Source organism: Tinamus guttatus, unplaced genomic scaffold (assembly GCF_059628265.1).
Source record: "Tinamus guttatus ecotype Peru unplaced genomic scaffold, ASM5962826v1 Tinamus_guttatus_pri_ptg000051l, whole genome shotgun sequence".
Taxonomy (NCBI): Eukaryota; Metazoa; Chordata; class Aves; order Tinamiformes; family Tinamidae; genus Tinamus; species Tinamus guttatus.
In genome coordinates, this window is record NW_028288585.1 from 497,459 (window position 1) to 523,249 (window position 25,791).

At 36.1% G+C, this 25,791-nt stretch overlaps 1 protein-coding gene across 44 annotated transcripts in view; it reads right to left on the minus strand.

Annotated features, from left to right (window-relative positions):
* Positions 1 to 25,791, minus strand: part of RIMS1 (regulating synaptic membrane exocytosis 1) — a 304,893-nt gene that overhangs the window by 63,126 nt on the left and 215,976 nt on the right. For 14 of the 44 annotated variants that reach the window (XM_088539857.1, XM_088539880.1, XM_088539877.1 and 11 more), the window contains 3 exons: positions 23,742 to 23,854; positions 10,511 to 10,623; positions 614 to 780 (listed from right to left, as the gene is read on the minus strand). In XM_088539857.1, coding sequence (XP_088395983.1) covers positions 614 to 780; positions 10,511 to 10,623; positions 23,742 to 23,854 — 393 coding nt within the window. Of the gene's footprint in view, positions 1 to 613; positions 781 to 10,510; positions 10,624 to 12,608; positions 12,650 to 19,303; positions 19,334 to 23,741; positions 23,855 to 25,191; positions 25,375 to 25,791 lie in introns of those variants that run through there. The other 30 variants (XM_088539892.1, XM_088539890.1, XM_088539888.1 and 27 more) reach the window with 6 other exon arrangements.

Sequence of the window (25,791 nt, forward strand, 5' to 3'; positions counted from 1 at the left end):
AATTCTACATCTATTCTAACTGGTCAGCGTTTTGTCATTGACCTAAATGAAGACAGGACTGCATCCAATTACTTCCAGTAGCACTAAACTGAGAAGTATATTATTATCAAGGAAGGAAGAGATATTTGACTATTGATAATATTAACTACTTCAACTACTTTTGAAGCACAGATATTAAAGATTACTAGATAAATATTGGTTTCAATGCTACTGATTTCTCATGTGTGTAGGTAGGCAGATAAATACACAGACAGAAAGAAAAACAATGTTGTCTTATGACAGAAGATTCTTCAGAGATCAAACATTTCTGCTCCAATGCTTTCCTGGCGTTAGTTTACACTGATTTATGGCTAGTGATCAGAAGATGATACATGTTCAACTTCCACTTGCCATAAATGTATTAATCTGCTCAATTTTGCTTACTGCTTTAGAATAACAAATGCAAAAATGTACTGCAATTTTATATCACCAAGAAAAGATTATATATACACAGATATATTTCATAAACTCTTATGTTGCTGTGGTCATCTAGTTTCCATCATTCCTAGTTGCATTTTGGCACTTGAGCAAGAGAAAGACGTGTGATACAATTCAAGCTGCATTGAGAACTCACCTGATCCTGCCCCGAGGGCGTTCAGATTGCTCTGACATAAAACTTGTGCTGCTGAGGCGTGAGGCACTGCTGGTTCGGGAAATGGCTGACACATCACTGACATCACTATCTGATGATTTGGCAGAGACGTTATCACAACTTCTGTACTGATCTGTTTGTATATTATACTAAAGATCAAGAAAAGAAAGGGTGAGGAGTCTTATCATGATATAATGCATATACTGAGACAATAAATGACCTAAGTATGACAAATCTCTCTAACTGCTTTTAGATCCAAAAAAAAAAATCATGAAATTCAGAGAAACACTTGTATTAATTTCTTTTTCTTTACGGAATAAATGAAAAATGGTATTAATGGAATAAAAGAGATATCTGAAATAAACTATGGTACTTTAATTAGGTTACTGATTCTTTAGTATATTGTAATTGTAATAATGAAAAATTTATGCATGCATATCTTCTCAGGTATGCACTTACTATCTAGTTGACTATACACGTTTTTCCCATTTTTTAAAATATTAAAAATATATTATTAAATATCTGCACAGAGTCAGTTTAGAACAAGAGAACTGCATATGGGTCTGGAGGAAATGTAATGCTATATGAGGTTGTCATTTAGGGTTGATTGCAATAACTAAGTTCCATCAGAAAAGGAGTACATTTTCTACTTACAGATATCTCTATATATCATCATACTAGAGAATTAGTCTGTCAGAAAGCTAAATCAGCAAAATAGTGTGTTTTCAGGGAGATAATTCAGATAATTCCCTGATCAAGTTGGGTTTATATGAGAACTAACAGAAGATCAGCAGCAGGAGCAGGTGATCCGAGTAGATTATTACTAGCCCTACAGCAGAAGCATTGCTTGGCTAAAAATGATTGCAACAACACACCCTTTATCACCTGCAACTCACACAGTGATACTACCTACAATATCAGTAAGAATATATACAAAAAGGAACTTCAACCCTAGTTATGTCACACTTACCTAAATCTTCAATCATAATCAGCTTCCCAAAAATAATATTCACTATCATTAAGAGAAAGGAGCCTATGGCTGAAAAGTGATTTAAATGGTGGTATATTTTTCCAGTGCATCTTATATGAAAACTATTAACAAGTGCTAGGATAGGCAGTTTTTGACATGATGACTCTAGGGAGTCCATTTTCCAGATCTGTGCTCTGTAAAACTGCAAGTCATAAAAGTTTATTTCTTAATTACACAAACGTGTGACAGTTTATGAATGGGACCAACTGAACTTAGCACCGGTTTGCGGGCTGACTTAACTTTAAAAGCCTTGCAAACATGATCTAAAGTTTGTGCAAATGAATGTAGCAGAGCATCTGTCCTCAAGCCAAGTTTATCTTCCTTTGTCCAGGGCTTTTCAGCAGCTCGCACACAGGTCTCCGTAAGACACTTGGGAACTGTTTTTAGACCACCAAAAGCAAGATGAAGACACTAATTGGAGTAAGGAAGGGGAGGAAACAAAGAGGATGCTAAGGACTGATTTTACATATGGAATTCCTTACGAAAAAAAATCAAAGAAGCTTATGAAAAGTTTATCTTCTTGGCACATGCTTCACTATTACTCAGAACTCCTGTATAGCCAAGATTCAGAACACAGACCAACTTATAAATAAAATCCTCTGGGGGTTGATCTGAAGAGTGTGGAAACTCCTAGCGAGTGGCGTGGAAATAACATGTGAGGGGGTTGCATAGGCTGACTGAATAAAAACTGTTGAGAGAAAAACAACTCTGGCTTACTAAAGGTAGATTTTCAACCTGAAATACTAAGTGAAATTCAGCAACATAATTAGAGAACATCACAATGCCTTAGTGCTCAAATAAAATGTCTAAGAGGTATTGATATGGAAACATATGCAGCAGAAATGTGATTTAACAATGACACAGAGGATTCAGGAATGCCAATATTTAAAAACAGTCTCAACTCCAGTAAGGATTTATTTGAAGATTCTATTTCCAAGTGACTTTGTGTGACTTATCTGAATATAAATTACAATGGGATCAAGGTGAAAGCATGCTGACATGTTTATCCTGACCATCTTTTGGAAATAGCGCATAGTTTCGTTTAAATATTTTCACTGGTTGCCCTCTTCTAGACTACAAAATGCCTCTCTTCAAAACTAAAATATGAAACACATCAATTCTTATTAGTTCCATTTCATAACAATGAAACTTTTTATTTTCTGTAGATACCACATTCTCCTTCTAAAATGTACACTTAAAAAAATTAAGCAACAGTAAAAGTTATAAAAGTGTCTTAGTTTTATGGTTAAATGCACGTGCTCAAAAGCTTGAATCATAGAATCATAGAATCATAGAATGCTTAAGGTTGGAAGGGACCTCTAGAAATCATCTAGTCCAACCCCCCTGCACACGCAGGGTCACCCAGAGCACGTGGCACAGGACTGCGTCCAAGCGGGTTTGGAAGATCTCCAGAGAAGGAGACTCCACAACCTCTCTGGGCAGCCAAACCAAATGGTCTTACCGTTTTCAAGTCTATGCTAGGGGGCACCACTCTTGAGCCAGTATTGCTATTTTATACAAAATTCCTATATAATTCCTAAAGGACTCCTTAGAACTTCCCTAAAATGAGTCATTTAAAAATACAAAAAGGCTCTACAGATAAGAATGTTCTAGCTTTTCATTACTTTAAACAGAACTCGATCCATCTGCAAAGGAAATCTTGACTGTATTTATATGGAAAAACTTCTGTTGATTTCAATGAAATAGGAATGTTACTTTATATATTTATTTAAACTACACCTAGAAATAATCTTTCTAAAGTTTTAAAATACTTAAAATATAAAAATGAAGTCTGCCTGAAATACATGGCTTGTTATCCATGGTAAGAGAGTAAATGTTCCACAAATGTCTTCATGCCTTATTTGCATTTGCTGTAGACAATCCCACTTCCCCTCTTCATCACCAGGACATCTATTTATTTCTCTTCCTCACCAGAAAGTTTACATTCTCATTGTGGCCTTAATGAGTCTGTATATGTCACATTGTTATGTGACAATGTATCACCTGTGCAACTTGCCTCCCCTTCAGTAGAGGTTGGATCTTAGTTTGAAAAAGCATACAGTAAATCTGGAAGAAAAACAGAATATTGATGTGGTCTCTGGGCAGAAATGATGTGCAAGTTCTGAAAACTGACATAATCTGAGCTATTCACTCGATCAATGAGCAACCGTGATGAGAAGAATCTATTTTCTTCCTCTGTCTCTAAGTTTTACTTCTTCTTAGCAATGAGGAACATCCAGGCTGTTGGTCTTCCTCCCATGACAAATTTGAATTTGGCCTTTTGTTTTACATTCAGTATTCAAACACGAGAATAACAGAAGTTGAACACAGTGCATATGCCACCTGGGGATGGGGAGGTTCACTCTTGCTTTGACAGCTACATTTTTCATGATCCGCTTATATGGGCTGGGAAGGATGGGTAAGAGAGACGAAAAGCAGTATTAAGTATGGTTGACCAGCTTACTGGTTAAGACACTTGCCTGCAAGAGAGAAGGCTTAGGTCTCAGCTTGCGTGTCAATGACTGTTGGGGAAGTCAGTCTCATAAAACACCTCTTTAATATTAACTATGCAACCCTTTGTTGCAATGGGGTCTTGACCCCAGGTATTCCCTGTCTGAATTGAGCCATGTAGCTGTTTTCCCACCTAGCCCAACACAGTCTACAACAAAATCGAGTTGCTCTATATATCAGACTGACTTAATAGACAGGCTTTAGGCATTGGTACATGGAGTATTTTACAGTGAGTTAAAAGATGAAGCACAAACTACTTCTTGCCTTGCCATTCCAACCACAGAGCTTCCGTACAAAACATTGAGACGCCCTTTCCTGAAATTAGCATGAAACACTTGAGCTTTTACTATCCCTTTATACCCTATTCCAGGACTCTGATTCCTGCAAAAGAGAGAGAGGGAGAGAGAGGAAGAAAGACAGAGAGAGAGAGAGAGAGAGAGAGAGAGACAGACCCTTTCCTTTCAGAGAAACTGGGATTAACATGGAAAGTGGTGATGCTGACTAATGATACCAACTGCTCCCCAAATTCCTTACTGCAAGAGACTTACAGAAAGACAGAGAGAGGAAGAAAAGATTCTTTCTGTATCTTTCTCCCTTTCTTTCTTACAGATTCTTACATGGAAGAGTACAGACTACTTGAGATTTCAAAGTCAACTGGGGAAGCTAGTTTGTTCTGCTCCTAGTGAACTTTTCTTGGCAGAAAATTCATACAAATAATTTTCACTACTGATAATCAAATATATTTTTAAAATGTCTTTGAAAGTTTATTTTATTTTCCTTACTGAAATTTCAACTAATTAATGGTCTGGGGAGAAAAAAACAGATGAACAAAATGAAATCAATTTTGAAGCTTACTTTTTTTTTTTGCTTCAAATAGAGACCGAAGAGGAAATTACTGTTGCAATACACCCAAACTGAAAATTCAGAGGAAAAGTGTTCTAGTCTAAAAGAGATCTAATGCACATATTGCGTATGAGCATTAAAGTCATGCCTGAATGTTTCCAATTGGGATCAGAGGTAATATGTAGTGCCACTCATCTGGAATCCTACTGCTCTTCAGCATAACATCACATGTTTTAAAATTATTAATATATTTGTAACAGTTTTCCCTATCCTGTTACTCTTAAATATAACAACAACAAAAAAAACTTCAAGATTAATCTTCAAGATTAAGTGAATTATCAGAGCAATCTCTTCTCTCTCATCTCAATGTCTAAAACAGTTAAAGCTTATGCAGCATTTCCATTTCAAAGTGTACTATTTATCACATGAGGGGAGCTCCTAAGGTTCATAGTGGCTTTGATACCAATTAGTAAAGTTCTGTTTTTTGAACATTAATAGTAGCTAGCTTGAAAAGCCCAAACTGTCTGCAATGTCTGTCTGCTTCTGTATTACAAAGACAGACATTTTTTTCAGTACGATCATCCCAAATATAAACATCTGAAACGCAGTTCTTCCATTCGCTTTGCCACCTATGGAGCCTCTTACTCTTCTTTACGTCAGCAGAAGGAGAAAAAAGAGGTATGATGAACTCCAGACATGTTAACGTCAATGGAAAGAGCACGGATGCAAACAAAAAGACTGTGCATCATGGATACTGTTACAGATATTCATCTTCATTGACTAGTTAGAATTTTACTGATTATAAAGGACATTTTAAAAGTCATTTAAGAAACTCCTGTAATTTTGTTACATTCTAATAAGCATTTATACCTTTGTATTTTTCTCTCTATTCTCTCTCTCTCTTTGTATTTCCCTCTCATGGAGGATACAATGGTTCAGATCTTTGAATGCTGAAGGAGTATCCCCATTTTTGAACACAGAAAAACCATCAGGTGACTATCATCTGAAAGAAGCGCATGTCTCATTACATGCTTGAAATGAGGAAAAATAAATCCAGACCAGAAACATTAAGGGTGAACAGCGGGACTTAAACAAGACTTGAGATCATACCTATCTTTTGAGGCATGTTACTTACTCCAAAAAGGAATTTTGCCCAAACATCTCTGAAACACCTTGAGTTTTACAATTTTTCAGTGACAAAGTGGCACAGAGTTCCTCTGAAGGCTGCATGGATCCATCACTCTACAGTCAGCACTCTGTTGCTCCCAGGTTCCCTATCTCTGACCTCTGGCAGCATAGGAGTCTGTGTTTTAGGAGTAGTTCACATAATGCTTCAGAGAACAGTAAGTAAGAGTAAGTGCTTTTAGGCAACTCTTCCCAGGCCTGTAACCCAGTTCAAGTACTGTGTGTGAATACCAATCAACTTTCAGATGTCTAATGGCCAACAGTAAAAATAAGCAATTCAAACCACAGGAAAGCTGTAAGCTGGTTGGAAAAGACCTTTGAGATCATCGAGTCCAACCATAAGCCTCTCAAAACTGCACCTGTTAAACCATGTCCGTAAGTGTCTCATCCACATGTTTCTTGAACACTTCCAGGGATGGTAACTCTACCACATCCCTGGGCAGCCTGTTCAAATGCCTCACCACTCCTTTCGTGTAGAAAGTTTTCCTAATATCTAACCTGAACCTCCCTTGGCACAACTTGTGGCCCTTTCCTCTATCAGTAGTTATTCTGGAGAGGAGGCCAACCATCTCCTCACTACCATCTCCTTTCAGGTAGCTGTAGAGAGCGATAAGGTCTCCCCTGAGCCTCCTCTTCTCCAGACTAAATAACCCCAGCTCCCTCAGCCGCTCCACATAAGGTCTGTGCTCCAGCCCCTTCACCAGCTTTGTTGCCTGTCTTTGGACACGCTCCAGTACCTCCATGTCCTTCTTGTAGTGAGGGGCCCAAAGCTGAACACAGTATTTGAGGTGCAGCCTCAGCAGTGGTGAGTGCATGATATCACTTCAATAGTCCTGCTGGCTACTCTTCCACTAAGATATGTGCAAATCCAAAATTATGCTACTGAAGTGTTTTGATTCTTGCAGACACAGAAATTGCACAAACATATGATAGGGATACTATTCACTACAGCCTTACCTACATGTAAGAAAGGAGCAGAGAAAGTTACTTAAAGTACTTCTTTAAACACTTTAACAAAATCCACATGGTACGTTTTAAATTCAGCTTTTTAGAATATTAGAATTCAATTTTCATATCAATTATGGATCGATATGAACTACGGTTCTTCCACTGAAAAGGATGGAAGTATGTGAGGTCTGTAGGACCTCAAAGCATTTACAAGTAGAACAGCCATCAAGACCTATTCAAATGCTCCAGGGCAGGGACAGTTACCTGTTCCCAATCTGCTCACTGACAAACAACTCAGAACTATTTGGAAATACTTACACACTAATCTGCACAGTGTATGCTTGAAAAACATGCATATCACCTCCACGTCAGATGACTGGTATGAGATGCAAAAGGAGTGTTTTCTTTATATACAGAACCGCATCATTTCTCAAATGCATATGACCACGTCTTTTCTGAAGCACTAGGCAAACAATGCTACTGGAGAAAGGGAGTGTTTCTGTTTAAAAGTGACAACCTATGCTTCCAACTATGATGAACAACTTCTTAATAGCTACTATTACTTTTTCACTATGCTAAAATGTCTATTAAACCACTATATAGTTTGTCTTTTTCAGTCAAAGTAAGTCTTGTTTCTGCATCTTTCAAAGATTTTCCACAGATTTTGGGACCAGAAATTAGGCATAGTCCAAGAAGTCCTTAAAAGTCAGACACATTAGTTTTACTTCATCTCCTGATAAGGTTTATTAGATTTACCTCAGAACTGCCTAATCTGAGTCTGTCATGTCTATTGATGTTTTCAGCATTTGCTGAAGGCAAAGAAAGACAGTAGCACTGGTTTAAAAATATAATTAACATAGCGATGTGAGGCAAATAGTTACACCAATGAATACTGTAGAGTGTATGTGCTAATTTGTTCTTATGTCTTTAAATTTATTATAGATAGACGAAAATAGAGCTATTTATATAGATACAAAATTTATTATAGACTGGACTATTCTATCCAGGCAAAAAATAATGCAAAACCCAAGAACTTCACTTGGAGTAAGGACTATAACATTAACATGTACAAAACACCTGAAAAGTTAGTATTTAAATGATTTTCAAGTAATCATTTTCCTTACAACTATTTTATCATGGAAAGCAGCACACATCTGTCAGAATACCAGCTACCCAGATGTGTTTTCCTCAGCACAGAGAATTTGCTTCCTTAATGTTGTGGTCATACATTTTTAAAAATATCGGAATCAACAATACTTCAACAGAGCTCTTTCCATCTATTATGAGATGCTGAGATTCCAAGTTGGATTTCATTTCCATGTATACTTAGAACATAAAGACAGTCCTAGGAAGCTCTAGGCACTGAAGGATAAAGGAATTTAGTAGCATTGAATATAATGTTTTTTAGCAACGAGTTTATCATGTATCAGATTCACAATACTCCTAGTTTTAAAAATTCATTGATGGGCAGAAATCATGCTTACAAAAATATTAAAGAGAGTGAGAATTAAAAATAGGTTTCATAATGTAAAATATAGTTTATGAACTCTTGAATGTGTGAACATGGCTAATTCAAACCAGAAATGTTTTTTAAGCATGAACTGAGGTTGATTTTTGTTCATCCCGGCCAAAGTCCACATATCGCACATTGCCCCTCTCACTAGCAAACTCCCTGGAAATTTCCATCCCATTTTTATTTTTATAGCACTGATACCTGGTTGTTTGGCAACTGAGGGTCTAAAGCACGGTTACCCTTATCCCTCTTCCCTCTGAGAACTGTTTTATTAAGGTCCCTGCTCACAGTGGGGTGGTTTCAAAACAGAAATATCCTTACTAAAATTCCCTCCACATTTAACTGTAATAAGATCTTGATCAAGCTTTTCAAATCTGTTAGATATTAGCTGTTATCAGATTCCTTATTTATCCATTCCTAAGTGACTCTGTGATTTTTCAAACTGCTCAACACATTTCGGTATGTATTACTTTAATTTGTTCCTACAGAAACGTGTCAATTCTGCAAAGGGTGGAGAAGTGATACTAAAGGGACAGCAAGTCAGACGGTGCTATTGCAGTGAGTGCCATGAGCTTTCTGTTCTTTAGCTGCAAGAGCAGGACACTGTGGTGCTTTCTGTGAGGCAATGATTCTTGAGTTCTTATATATACAGAGGAAGTTTTGCAAATATGGCTTCTAAGTAAGTCATCACAGGCAAAATTGATCAAAGCTGTAATTTTCTCTCAACAACTGCTATTCTGAACCCCTTATTTTTAAGGCATACTGTTGTTAGAGTGTCCTTCTGTTTCTTACAGTACACTTTTACTTTTATACTGCCATCCCGTGGTCCCTTATTGTAAATACACCGCTATCCTGGAATTCTCAAGGGCAGTGAAAGCCCAGGAGAGCAGGAATGCTGCTAGGAGACCAGAGCAAGGGCTGCTCTTGTCTTTGCCTGTTATTTAGACTGCGCACAGTGATGCATCTCTGTGCAGGAAACATAACGTGTAACTAAACATCTTCCCTCCCTAACTCTGAAAGTGAACCCCCACAGCTGGGCCTCACTTATCTTTTTGCTAAGGGCAAAATGACTTTAGCAGCTACACAAAAGATGGAGCTCTAGTCCCTCACTTGTAAGAGGGGTTGCAGACCAATGAGACATTTTCAACAAATTGCTCAGGAGCCCATACAGTTTTAAAGTTATACAGCTGTGGAAAACCATTTGAGCATTTTATAGAACAAACACTTCATATAACTTCATTCCTTACGTAACTTCATTAACGCAGTTTCACATACACACTTAATTATTAGAGGAAATTAATATTTTCATTAGAAAAGGTGAATAAAACTCACAGTAATTAATATGTTTTTCCAGAAAGGAAATATTTTATCTGTGACAATATTTGAATGCAAAAATACTATACGAATATAAGAAGAGCCCCATGAGATCAGATCTGTCCAGGTCTCTGTGCATGAGGCCATAGTGAAGACCTGGAGAAGAATAAAAGAGTAGGACCAGCACACAGCAATACTGCCATGGTCCACTTTTCCAGCCTCCAGGGATTTACAGACCATGGAAATCATAAAATACTCACAACCTGACTTTGTTTAACCGCCATTGGTCAATTTTGCTTCCCTGAGATTTTTTGGTGTGTTTTGCATCTTGCAAATTCATTTTAGATGACATCCAAAACTAAGTCTACTGCACTTCAGGTGGGGCTAAAAAGGATTTTGAAAAGCTATTGCTCATAGATATTTCTGTCAGGCTTTATGCATAGTATTCTTGAGGGTTATGCATTATTTTAAAGAAGAAGCATGTTTCTCTCTTCAATTGTCAAAACAAAATATCATCATATACTACTAACTTTACCTTGGTATATTGCTCACGCTCATGTTCTTGACTAGAACCAGACCCTGACGTCTGATTATACCGGTGCACTTTCATTTTCATCTGTCTCGTGCGCTCCTCCACTACTAAGCTTGCTGCAAAAACACATAATGAAAATCAATTAAAAAGAGTAAAAAAACTTTTGAAAAACAAATGGTTTAGCACCACTTTTAACTTATTTCCATCTCAACAAAACAAAGAAATGTACGAACATGTAGTACAAGCAGGGTGTAAACACAGAACACAGGAACATTAATGTCAAGAATCAACCACTTCCACTGCCAACAGTCTTTACCTGAAAATGGACAGACATCCCAATTTTCTATACATAATCAAGCTGGTGCAATAGATATAAAAAGAGCAAAAGAATTTAGGAGACAGCCTGAATTATAAACCTGTTAAGCCTTCTGGATACAGGGAACATAAATCCATAGTCATCTAACCATGCATCTGCTTAACTGTAGAAAGCATCACAGTAGCATTCTAAGGGTTAATATATTAAACGTACAAAAATTTTCATTTGAAATAAATAGCTCCTACTGCTATCTTAACACATGACTGCTTACCAATGCTAAAAAGTATTTTAAAGAGGAATAAGTTCTCCTTTTAAATAGAGAGTAAAAAATACAATACATTGAAGAAAGTTTCTAGTAACTTTGTTTACAGAAGTCCTTTAAAAATACTTCTTTGATCTATAATATTCATTCATATTTCAAAGAATTTTTATATTCCTATATTTTCAGTTTTGCTTTAAAATATCTAATCCTAAACTCTCAAGAAGCTGCAGTGCTGTAAGGAACATCTTAACTTTGAACACATTATGGCAATTATTATGAAAATTAATCCTGGCTGTGTTTGTCACAAGAAGATGTTAAATAGAGGAAAGATGTGTATAAAAACCCCTATCCATTTGTGAAAGCACTTCCTCATGTATTCCTTTACTGTTCAATACTTTTAGAGTTCTCTTATGAAAAGCTTTCTTAAAATAAGTTAACCTTTGTGATTAACTCAGAGATATTCTACCATTCTTAAACTCGGTAGCCCTATAAATGCAAAGCAATTCCCGTAAAATTCAAACTTTGAAAACTGATACTCTGTAGCATTTCTAGAAGTTGACCCAAATAAACATCATCGAGTAACAATTCCTAATTACAGGAACACTCATTATATTCATCAGTTTTTACATATTATAATATGCCAAAAAGCAGCATCTTTCAATTGGATTTTTTTGTGTGTGTGGTTACAAATTCAAAACTGATATTTATTAGAAAATCTTTGAAAAAACACCTTTCTGCTTTTGGGTCAACCATGGATTTATACGACTCTCTCTAAAAAGATTAATTTTAAAAGCCAATAATTTTGTAAAGTCTCTTTTTATAAACAATCTATTTTGTAAATAGTTTTGTTAACTTCCCAGGTCCCCAGATCAGTGACAGGAGGAAGACACTACTTAAAAAACAAAACAAAGCAAAACAAACAAGCAAAAATCTTGTAATAAATTTTCATTCAAATAAACCCAGAAAATTGCGAATACCCGAAAAATAAATACTGTCATGTGTGTATAGATCTGAACTGGGGATTAAGAGGTACCACAATTATTATATATGGGTTTTTTGCTGCTAGTTAACTGTGGGATTCTTTATTTACTTTTTTTACTTTTTGTTTTGTTTTACTTCAGAAATACACAGATACACAAAGCAGTACACAGAGTTGGATATTTTAAACTGTGTGATATTGCCCAAACCATGATTGTGCACACACATACGTCCTGTAAAGGGTTCATGGAAGTCACAGAATATCTGCATTGGTTGGATATGAAAAAATATATGAAGACATCACTTTGAAAAACATGTTGCTTTCATGTCCTACTTACACATTTATTATTTAAAATAGGAAGGAAAATTAAATACAGCAAATTACATTAAAGTTCTGCTACAGATAGATACAAATTTAAGGCAAGAAATAAAGTTATCATAGTAATTTTAATCTCCCACACTGCAGAGGGGATTCCGCATATGCAGAATGTCATACTAGGCCCAGCGAGTATTCCAGAGGACCAATTATGTTGGTAAATGTGTACCTTAATTGCAATGAGTCCAGTTCCACCATCAGATATGCAGGCACAGCTCCAATTACTTCAATGGAAGTTGCATGGAGGTATCTGAAGGCAAAATTGATCACTTTAGGTGAAATTTTTAAAGATGGCCTCTTATTTTATGGACAGATATGAAAGGATTAAGATAGGTCAATTAGTGACTGAAGTCAAAAATTTAGGTATCTCAATCCTATCATACATGCATGGAATAGACGGAGTATGTAAGGTAAGAGGGAATATTGAGACCCCTTTAAAAATTTGGCCCTATACGTGTACTGTGCATAGTTACCCCTTTCATTGTGTGACTTTTAGGTGTTATGCTCTATAAATTGTACATCATACTAAATAATTTGTATGAAATAATGTTACTCTACTACTTATGATACTTGACGAAGAATATTCTATTATATAATAGAAGACATTATTTCAGTGATTATATAAAATAACTATTGTAGTCAAGGCTGGGCAAATATTCAACCTTAACTCAGTAATCCCTGATGTGTTGTGTTTTAATTCTTAACCCACAGTTATGTCCTGTTTCACCTTAATAAATACCATTATATAAAGTAACATGAGAACAACTAATGAAGACTGTGAAGAAAAATCTAAATTTCCTAATGGAGAATCTTTTAGGCAAGGAATAAAATGTATTTAGCTCATCAATTAGCTCTTAACGTACTTCTAAGCAAACATATGTCTAATATTGTCTCTACTCCCAGAAAATAGAACTGTGTTCTTTTTACTTTGCTTACCATGCATATCTGAGCCCTGCTATTTCTAACTGAATTCTGCGATGGAAAGTTTAGTCAACTCAAAATGCAGCCTGGGCTATACTTTACATGTTAATGACAAGAAGCAGAAAGAATCTGAGACAGGAACAAAAGCACATTACCAGAAGCTCTTAACAACCATAGCCAACACCACCATGCAATCACATTGCTTTCTTGGAACACAGATAGGTACCCACAGGTAATGCAAATCTGACATAAAAATACTTCAACACCTTTAACTGTCTCTAGGAAATATAAAGGTCTGACTTCTTCTAGGCTATGAGTATTTACGGAGTGTTTTTCCTGGAGCTCTGAGAGGTAGGACCATGCAGTAATTTACATACTGAAGCACTGGAATCCCAAGACCCCTAAACTCTACACTGACCCTAAAATTAAATTAGTGGTACAGTTACCATCAGGATCAGTTAAGCCAATATGTCACTGTGGTGTCAGAAAACACACTCTAATCTTTTAACAGCTGCTGATTCAGATATGAGGTGAATCAAGAGGTGAATCAAGAGCACAATCAACTGAAAGAAGAGCACTCATAAAGTAGACTGCTTAAACAAGAGCAGCAAGTTTAGAGTCAAAGTTTTATTAGAAGGGACTTTCAGTTTCTTCTTATGTAAACCACATCAGAGTTGTGTAACAATGATGTATGTATACAATCAAGCCATGCAAGAGAGAAAAGACAGACATAAAAATGGAATAAAAATGTCAAATTCCATCAATATATTAATAAACCAGTCTGATTCCTCGTATTCCCAAGCTACAAAGAATTAACTTCCCAGTGTAGTCCTGCACAGTCTTCTATCCACCAAACAAACTTCCCTTACTTATTCCTTAATTATCCATCTCACTGCTAAGAGTCATCTAGCTTCTACAGTTTTCTACATTTTTAATAGATAACTTATAAAATATATGACTTCTTTTGATTGTTTAAAATATGCATATCCATAATAGCTTACTAATAGCAAGCAGGGATTAAACTAAAGAAAATGGTTACAGTTGTCTCATTTGCAGCCTACAACCTACTGTCATAAAAAATTTGGCTAGGCCAATAGCTCCTTAAAGAAGATGGACATTTCTTAATTTTTCTAACAAATTATCTTTTTACTAAAATCTATACTCCTTTTAGTATGCTAGTGCTATGGTAAGGTTTTTAGAGTAGCATCTGATAGCATTAGCTAGTTGAAACTAGAAATAAAACTGAAGTAATTTTCAGTTTTTATGTAAAATTAATACAGCTGCCTTTCTAGGTCTTGTTTTTAATTCCCAAGTCTACATGTTTAGATATCCATCTCTTTCCCATTAAAACAGTCACCAAAGACAGTCTACATTCTGTGGTTTTTAGAATTTGGATCTTGATAATAGATAACATTTAAAAGGAACTCAAACACTTGAAACAAGGGCTTAAAATTATTTTAGCACTAACATTGCTTCCTGTGGAGCAATGTGACCATCTTGATTCTTGAACATCCCCAAATTCCAAGCCAAACAACCGTCCACCAAATGCCTGGACATACTATATATATGTAACCCTGGTGAAATGTCACTATATCTGAAGTGATAATTTGCTGCTACCTAGGAAACAAAAAAGCAAGATATCAGAAGGAAAATTTTAGCAAAGCATATCAAGATAAGCCTTTATACTTAAGAAAAGAAAAATAAATATTTAAATGCCATATAGAGGAAAAAGACAGGGAGTTTTAGGACATTAACAAACTCCTGGAAACCGGAAGATACTCAGTTTATGTAGACAGAGATTCAGATTCAAAGAGATTCAGATTCTTTAGTAAGACCATCATTCCAAGCTTACAGTTGATGAAAATGATTCAGGGAGAAGTCATGAGAATTATATGAGGTCCAGAGAGCAGTCTTGCAGACGCACATTTAGAAAGTGATTAAAAAGAAAGTATATATGTGATTTGATTGTGGTCCATAATCATTTACATGTGGGAAGTGTTCTGAGAGTAAAAGTCTCTGCAATTTGGCAGATGCAGGTACAATAATACATAACAGTTAGAAATCATTTAGAGAAAAATCAGACGAATAATACGATCTATGTTTAAAAACTCAGGTAGTTATTAAGCACTGAATCAATCTTCCATAATTTTCAGCCTTTATATTAAGCGGAAATACCTATCTAGATGCGCAGTCTTGCTCAAACAGAAATAGGAGCTTAATACCACAACTACAAGTGACACTATCTGGTCATTTATTGAAGCAGATAATCACAGTCCTCTTTGCTAGCCTATAGAAAAATCTATGTATAACCTTTAGCATTGGTTATAGCAATTCTTGTAAAGGCAATGTCTGCAACCAACACAGATTTTGCCTTTGAGTACATTTCTGCATCAGATGGCAAAACAGAAAGGAGGTGTGGGCAAACAGTGCAATCTGGAAATCCTCCAAATCTTAGTTGCACTATTACCTGCTGGAATAAGCTAAGTAAAAAGAAGAAATTGGCATCAAGATTTCAGATGGCTGTAACACTCACCAGTAGATATCACACATTCTTTATGATGCAAACTTTAAGTGAAAAAGTCTGAAAGCTAAAAATGACAGAAAGATTTCCATGCAAGCTATTGAAAAGTAAATCAAAATGAGATTTTATTTCATAAAAATTATTTCACAGCAACAATGTATCAGGGCATTCCTATACTGCCCCAGGTATTTTTATGATGGCTTAACTCACTACCTAAGATCACTGCTAACTCCCATTGCGCCTTTAAAGGCCTACGCTTTAACAAGAAAACAGATTTCATTTGGTCTTCCAAGATGTTCAGTACTTCCACAGATACTATAACAAATATGGGATTACTGGCAACAATTAGTGGAACCTGCCGCCATAGAGGCTACAGATCTGTCAGACAGCCATGGAGGCCACAGCTCTGCTCTTGTGCACATTTTTCCCCGATTTGTACTTAATCAAGGAAACAGCAAGGTCTGGAAGTTCCTCCTTATCACAGAAACCAGCACAGAGATCTGACCTGTTCTTCACCCTCAGTGTTCATACTAAGAAGAAAAAGTGAACCTATGACAAAGAGCAGGTCTCGAAGCATGTGTATCTAGCCTTTCTGCACACAGAGGCCAGGGGCTCTATGCTGTTTAGATGTGCTGTGGACAGAAAGCAAGAAAAAAAAAGCGATACTTTTTTTAAAAAATAGAGTTGGAAACCAGAGAAAAAAGACAGGCAGAACCAGTGTCCAGAACTAAGACAAGGGAACAGAACAGCAGTGGAAGTTGGATTGGGAGAATTATCCCTTGGAGTGGGGAAGTCAGGGAGAGGGATCAGGACTGCTTTTGGAAGAACCGTCTGTTTAACAGAGAGGAGAGAACTGAGGATGGTATCGAACCCAGACAAAGCATTTTAGAAATCTTCAGGTTACTTCTTTGCAGTCTTCAGGCCGAATTTTGCAATGTGCCCACACATGGCATTGTTGTGGTATGTTTCATAACTTGAAAATTCACAACTTGAAAATTCACAACAAACTCAACTGCAAAATGTAAACAACACCTCAAAACATGATATCACGAGCAGATAAATGTTGAAAAATCAATTTATTACTAACACACAGATATTGTATATGACTTTTAGAAATCCGCATCAGCCAAATCTGGATGTAAGGCTGTCATGCTCTGAAGAAGGCCCTGCAGCCTGGATCCCTGGACCTCACTAGAATGTGTTGTGGCTCCCTTATTTAAGCTTGGGTGCATCGGTTCCAAGAGCTCTTGGTCTCTTTCATTTCTTGGTCTCTTCCCAGAAGAGAACTGAGTTCTCTCAAACACAGAATCAAGTTGCCAAGCTGTGAAATGAGCTTGGGTCCTCCAGTAAACACAGAGGCATATTGGTGACTTTGAGTTTAGCAACTTGATCTTGAAGGAAAGTATGCCAATATAAAAAGCTGAACTGGCAGTTGCAGCACTCAGTTTACACTTTTTTCTCTGACAGATCCAAAGAAAACCAAAGAAAACAACAAAAAAACATATACTTTTTAGAATTTGAAAAGAATAATTCACTGGCTTGGCCGACAATACAAATCAGTTTGACACTTTAGTAAACTGAAGATCTTATGGTGACCCTTCCTATTGATTAAGCAGAACAGATGCTTGTCTCGTGTATTTGTCTGGTTGCAATGTTCTTCACTTCTGTAGCATATGCTCCATCCACAGTTATTTCTCTTTTCCAATGACATTCAGTGACCCCCCCACACCTCCTATCTCCCATTCATTTATTGTCCATTCTTTTTATTTCTTAGTCTTCTCTATATAAAGTCAGAGCTGACAGTGGGGTACTAGTGTCAATCAGTTTAGCTTCAAGTTATTCCTGGTGCCCCAGAACTGCCACTGCTTCACTTTCCCCTTCTCCTGCCTCCAGCTACATTCAGCACTATCCTGCCTGGAAAAACCCTTGAGTCAGAGGAATCTCTGTGTAGAAAGATCTCATTACCTTCCATCAATTCCCAGAATCTGGCTAGGTCCCTGAGAATACAGTAGAAACAAGCTCTTAGACAAACCTACAGTTATAAAGGCGTGTTCCATTTCTCTGCCTGAAGTCAATTGTTTTTAACAAAGAGACATCTCCTGTTGAGTGAGGTCTCAGAATTTGAAAGAAACTTAAAAAATTAACTGGAATGATTGATCTGTACTGTTGTGTTTGAGAGGAATATAAAGACAGATTAGCAAAAAGCAAAAATGATGGACTCAGAAATAGTTTCTAAAAACAATAATTCTTAGTGCTATTAATACTACAAAATAACCTGTAACAGTGAACATCTGATTTCAATACTATTGCTTTTTCATCTATTTCTTTTGAGATCATGATGAAAACGCTTTTGAGCATTAACATGGACATTGGTGTTCTTAGCTAGTAAAACAGCCACTGCACTTTATCTAAGAAACTATGAATGGATCAGTGGGATCCATCCTCTCACAAAGTGAAGAATCTGAAACATATATTCCGATTCAAATCCATGAAAGAAACTGGCTTTGGTCCACCAAAGCCTAGATTCAGAACAAAATTTCTCCAAATCTTAAGAATTCAGCACTGAAAATCAGTAAAGTGCTATTAGTGTTTATGCAGTCTAGTATTTTTCTAATAGTTAACTTGAAATAGGATTATCATTCTTTCCCTCTCCAAGTTTCATCCTGACTTTGAGATAACTCTTAGATCCAGAAAAAAATAAAAACAGGACTTATCTGCAATATTTCCTTGACTGGGACAGACTGTACTATTCAATGCCCTGGAACAGACTTCAAGATGTAGCTCAGAGCTCACTGATTGCTAGGTATGACACAGACCATGGAGAATTCATAGGAGATCAAAACTACACCTGCAAGAATTTTTTGCCTGACTGCAGGATTGTGCATTAGATCGTGCTTAGCTTTCTGAGAGGTTTAAGGGCTTGTCATGAGAATAAAACATGGGTCATGCTGAACTAACTTTTCTTCATAATGTTGCTGTGTGAATTGGATAGTGTCTGGCCAGTATCACTTTCAACTATTCCTAACCTCAAACCTACGAAACGTCCTTCACAGATGCCTGCGGTCATGGCTGCACCATTACCATTACACTAGAAGCAGGCATGTAGACCTCAAGAAGAGCTAAGTAAACTCTTAGTCTTTGAAAAATTTTCAACCCAAACTAGCAGGTTCTGAGCCATGTAAAACTTAATGACTACTCCTGTTAAATCCAGAATATACCATTTCCATAGTAAAATTAGACATCACAAGAGAAATCCCTCTCAGATTCTGGAGATATCAGACAGCATATAGATATTTGAGAACGAACCATATCACTGGGTAAACACTGTTCACTAAAAATAACATACTGACATGGAATATATTGAGGGAAAAGCCAGTATTAACAGTTGCCAAACATTTGTAAAAAATCACATAGATATTTACCTTTTGTGGAAGAGTTAAAATTCTCTTGTTCTTCAATGAATTAAATGCACGGAATGATGGAAACAGAAAAAGAAATCAGCAAATTTAAAGTTAGATAAAGAAATGTGTTACATGTGACAATGGCATGTACAGTAGGCATATTACAGCATATGTAAAAGTAATGTAGAAAATGAAAATGATAAACCATGACAAATAATAAAGCCTATGACTTTCTCTTTAAAATTAACAGGAACAATGAAGTCACTAAGATCCAGATTGTGGATTCTTTAAGTATTCTGCTATATCCAAATCGTCAAACCCAAGTTTATGAACAATATCATGCAATCACTTTAAGTATCTAATTTCTGAATCATACAGTTGCATTAAATGTTTTGAAGCCTTTTTCTATACCAATGAATTTTCCATATTTACTTCCTATTAACTGCTACTCAAATTTCTTAACTATTGAAAATGGGTCTTTAAGGAAAATATTACGAGACTTGAATTAATTTGCAGGAGTTAGCGGTGCTGAGAGAAAACACTCTTCAATGCAAGTAAAGATTCCACAAGCTGCCTCAGAATATGTAGTGCCACCTAATAATTTCAAAATAAAACCAGAAATATGAAGACAAAAAATACTAAAAGAGTAAAATCTAAATTTGACATTACATTCTTTTCCTTTGACACCTCAAGTTTTATACTGATTGATTTGAAAAAAAGATTTTAAATCACAGGGTCTGATCTTTTCCAATTACTCAAGCAAAACTCCTACTGCCCGCAATGAAACTCCTATGATCAAAAACATATACATAAACTGCTTTTCTCTAACTATTTATATTTTAGCTTCTTAAGATGATTAATGATGAAAAGATATTTGCAGCTCAAGTGTAATATTTAACAACATGCTGTTTTGTTCACATGAAATTCTGATTCTTGTTTGTTAAAAGGAAACTGAACATCAACACACTTCATTCCTCTGTGTTGTGAGTATCTTTAGGGATCTGCATATGTACATATTATATACATAATTTTATAAAAGCAATCACCATTAAGTATGGAACAGAGTCTTCAAAGAGGGGCTTTTCCTCATGAAATAACAACACACACACACACACACGTACACACTTCCATGTGGATACAAGATATGTACAAGTCTTATGCAGATTTTTTCTAACATGGTTAAGATACTGCAGCAATGAATGCAAGAATAATTCTCTCTTTCTCTGGTCACATTTCCACTTCTTTAAAAACCACTGCATAAGGCTTATTGCTATTTATATTGCTGTAAACAGATAAGAAAAAGACTAGTTCAAGATGTATACAGATGCCCTTTAGATGTAAATAGAATGCTAATTATCACAATCCTTACTGTCATTATAGGACTTCTGAAACATGAAACCACATTCTCAAGCCTATGCAAAACAACTGTCCTGGAGAGTCAAAAAAGCAGACACAAGGAGAATGATATTTGTCCTGAATTTGCTCTGAAAGATCATTTCTAAAAAACCAACAACCATCACACATTTATCTTGCTGGTTCATAAATGTCAATAGTACATAATATAGCTTTTCTTATTCACTTGTTTGACTTCTGTCTTAATATTATCTACAGCAACTTACAAGCAGTGTAGAAAAAATGCTACAGATTTTCAATCTATATTCATTTGCTTTTACCTGCAAGATGATTAACTACCATACAAAAATTGCATAGACCCACCCTAAAATCCTATTCAAGCAAGAATTCCTGGGCATCTTCATAGTTGCAGTGACAAAGAATGAACTGAGTAAAGATTGCAGAAATGAGTTTTATGCAAGAGTATCATTAAAGAAAACATGCAGCTACACAACAAAGTTGTTAGATAAACGGCACAAAAAAAAAAGTTATGGCAGAATCCCACCCTTCTTATGATTTGCAAAGTTCCATTCAAGCATTACCCAAATAACAAACACCGATGAAATTCTCTTACAATTTGGCACAAGATGACATATTGAGAACTGGTATTGTCCTTACCATGGCTTAGAATTTCACTGCTTTAGTCACTGAGTGGAAATATTTTATTATTAGGTTCTTTTATAAGATTGTCAGGAAAAAAGAAAGAAAAAAATGCTTCTAAGGAGAATAAACTCAGGTAATGACGTAATTGTGACTTACTGGAAACAAATACACCCTGCATACCCAGACTAATTTTTCATAATCAAGCACCTCAGGACCTTATCCTGATAAAAGACCTCTGTGCATCTTGGAGCTTCGGAAGTACTGCTGATGATGTTGCACTGGAAACAGCTACAGTCATGTATTGAACTTGCTGAAAATATCATCTATTTTTTTTTACAACTTTTCCAAGTGAAAATACATAGCATTTATTTTTCCTTCCATACTAGACTTAGCAACTATCTGCAGTCTACAAGAACTTTTACAGATACTGTCTCTAAAGATATAATTACGAATGGCCTCTTGATCCTTTGTTAACTCTCACTTTTTCACAAACTGAGTTTTAATGAATAATAAAATTACATGAATAGATTCTTCTATGTCTCCTGAATGTGAAAATGCCAAAGGAGAAAAGAGAGTCTTGATTTAAAGAAATTCAGTGTATTTACAACAATTATTATGATCTGTAAAACATATTTAGATTCACAAACGTATATATCCAGATGTGTTTTGGTCTCTCTTGACACAAGAGAATTTGTGTAGAGCGCAAAACCTTAACAGTTATTTCAATATCAAGATGATAGTTTACAGTATATTAAACAGAATTCCCTTGAAGCACTGGGCGTCCCTTGACATCCCTCTACTGGATGTAGAAAAGGAAATCTCTTTAGTCTCGGATTGCATTTGCAGTAATACAGCCATATTGACATAGGCGTAACAGTGAAGTCAGGGATATATAGCATATTTCTTGCACATTTTATACACGTCACAAGCATATCAATCATAAATGTAAATACGTATTCAATGAAACAGTATTACTTCAGGGATTTTCAAGGTATCAACAACTTTCTAAACTTGAAACAGCTGTTTAATTAATTTGTTTTTGCCCTTTTGTATAACTACAATCCACTGCTACTCATTCTCATGGAATTTTATTCACAGCATAATAGTTACCAGAAACAGGAGAAAGATGATAGATGAATACTCAAAAGAAAGCTGAATTAAATTAAAAGCTATTCATCATTATATATTTTGCCCAATTCTGAATTGCAAAAGAAATACAAAAGACACATGATATTTCATTTCTAAACTCCTAACATACTAACATGTGAAAATAGAAGCTATAAATGTAGCTTTTTACCAGTTCATAACCCAGAGAGTCCTTCATTCATTAGGAAACAAAACCAGAATACTCAAACATAAAGTTCAAACTAAGACCCACTTGTATTAGTATAATAATGATACACAATAAATACATATTAAACAAGAAAATGTCTTTGATTTAAGATAAGCTCAAACTCAAAGCCACAAAGTTAACATAAACTGAATTTATGCTAGTATAAACCATTATGCATGATATAAAAAGCTTTGATAATCCTTTATAAAAAGTTCATGGTTGGGAACATTATGTATTCAAGCAAGGGGTCAATGAACTGTTGCAGAAACACCACAATATATTAACATCAGGAGTATTCTTTTCATTTCCATGTTGAAGAAAACCTTGTAGTATACAGCAATTTAAATTGTTGCTTGTAGTCAATGAGAAAATAGGCTTTTGAAGACAGAAAAAAATTAAATGTACACATATCACCCACTGTGATATTAAAGCTAACTTTACAGCCATTTCATTCTACCGTAACAGCTCATATTCTGTGTGGAGTTTGTTGCTAGAAAAAGAAGGAGCAATATTCATGTTTATTTGATATTTGTATGTAAAACATCTTCCACAACCACTAGGCCTACATTGTGCTTTCCAAAAAAGACAAGTTCTCTTTCCATGACTAGTTTATTTTTGTGAATGTAACAGCAGATAACCTGTACTTTCACATTTCTCATGCTGACTGTTTTGATTCTTTACTCACTGGACCAATATTTCATTCCAGAAGAAAAAAAATTATGATAGTTATTATTTATGTTAGCAATGCACAACAATTAATATAAATCACAAAATAAGAAATGAATAATACTGTTTTGTTGTCAAAATTTTGTCTCTTGATTTCTTTAACCGAACACAAACTAAATGTGTTCCTGGAAAAATGTGGATGGAAACTATAATGATTCTATTAGAAATTTTAAAGTGGTCAGACAAAAAAAGCACTAGAAAATTAAGGCAATTGAATCATATATAATATGTTCCTTTTCAAACTCTGCTGGACTTTCCAGACTAGAGATAAGCTTTCCTTCTCTTCTATTGCTTTATGGTAGAAATAGAGCATTGAATATGTAATTACAAAAGGAGACTTTAAGCAAAGCAAAGAAAGGTAAGAAATCAAAGAGTGTGAGCTATGATAAACTCATTATTTGATACCTTGCTCTATACTGCCACTTCTCACTGGAACTTGCGGTAGCTGTCTTCCCCTGCGACTGCTGAAGGACGTGTCTGCAGGAGGAGACTGTGTGGGACTTCCTTGTTGATGTATTCTGCAGATGAAATGAAAATAAAAACAAAATAACCCAAACGAAGAGAATTCATATATTCTGAGTTTTAAACGTGTATTCAATTGCATATACAGGAGATGGGTTTGAAACAGATTATGGTGTATGCCATATGCACATACTCAAATCAGATACCTAATGAATTTATATGGCCTTATCTTAATTTTCTCTAACAACTTTCAACTGAGGAGAAATTGATCTTTTTTTTTCCTCCCTTTGAGAAATACTAGCCAAAACCCACTGAACTGTAAGTAGTTTTCTAAGAGTCACTTGTGATTATAACCCACAATTCTAAGATTATGATCTGCTGCACTGGTATAAAGACCCTACAAAATGCCATCTTTATGCTTTATTAACATTTGTATTCCCTTCGCGCTGATGCAATAATTGTAGGAGGCCACAAAGAACAGGACTGCAAGCAACTAATGTTTTTTCTCCCTGAAATTCAGCAAAAAAAGAAAGCGTTTTTCAATGTTTGTATTGTCTGTGTGAAAGTGAATATGTCTGCATATATACAGGACAAAATGGAAAGAGTAAAAAGCAATGTATCCAATCTTTAATATTCCACCCTAAACAGATACTAAAACCCCATTAACTATGGTTGAATTCTAGTGAGTATTATTTCAGAGCCCCTCGGCTATTTGGTTTCTTACAGATGTACTGAGTATCTGAGTTTAACACACGTCGTTGGATTGCTCCTAAACTGGTAAGGCAGAGCACCTCTAACAACTAGGGAAAGGGAAAGGCAAGACAGGAAGCTGATGGCTCCAGGAGACCTTACCTTTAACCTTCCTGGCCAGCGACAGTAAGTCCCACACATCCTAGCAGACAGGCACTGCTTGTCTACTACACTAGAGTTGCAACTGGGGAGTTTGCCAACCATTTGCAATTTCAAGGTAAACATTTGCCTGTGTTCAAAATACTTTAAGAGAGTTCATAATATGTAGAACAATCAACTTCCTCTTAGTCTGTGGGGTGAGAGTTAGCTGTGCAAATGGCAGGTTATTTCCTGCACACTACTGAAGCAAAATGCTTCGGTAATTTTCATATGGATGCAAAACAAAACACAACGATGGAAGGACAAAACACAGCCAAATTTTTGCTCTGCACTGTATAACTACTCAAATTCGATAGTAAAAGATACCTTCTGGATGGTGAAGCTGGGCAGAATAAAGGATATGGGAAAAGTGTAAATACCATGAGGAGAGGATAATCTATGGTGCCAGAATGAGTGAACGTGCCATGTATGCTCAGGAAAGCACAACACCACACTGACACCTGGGAGGCAGGACACAAAGCTGGGCTGTACATGTAATAGCAACCTTGTCAGAAGTGGAGAAGGTGGCGCCGACCCTCCAGGAGCTAGGTGATGTACAGAGCATAAAGGTCTGATACTAGAGTGCTCACTCGACCTCGAGCGAGCGTGATGCCTTCCCCTAATGACTGGCTGTTCAGTCGTTCGTGGGGCTGGAAGTCCCCTTCTAGAGAGACATGGTAGCAGACCCCTAAAACATCAGGGCCAAAAAGAAACCGTTCAGTTGTTAGCTCCAGGCACGCTTCCCCATGCCCCCCTCCTCCAAAGAACGAACCACCAATCCCAGCTGCAGGACCACTGCTAGCATTTCAGGCAAAGGCCATTAATTCAGAATACAACTGATCTTTCCAAACCACAAACCGCAGAGCACTCACAACTGCACAGACACACGACTCTAGCTGTGTAGCTGATATACTGCACTGACTAGCATAGTTGGCCAAGAATCCAGCTGCATCTTCAACACAGCAACCAGGCTAACATACACTACAGAAAAGTACTACCACAGAGCAGGCTATGAATACCTAGTTTTAACACAAAACATTTCTGTTTTTAAGGTACATGTTTTATTTTATTAAAAATGCTAACCATATTCCTATTAACATCCTAA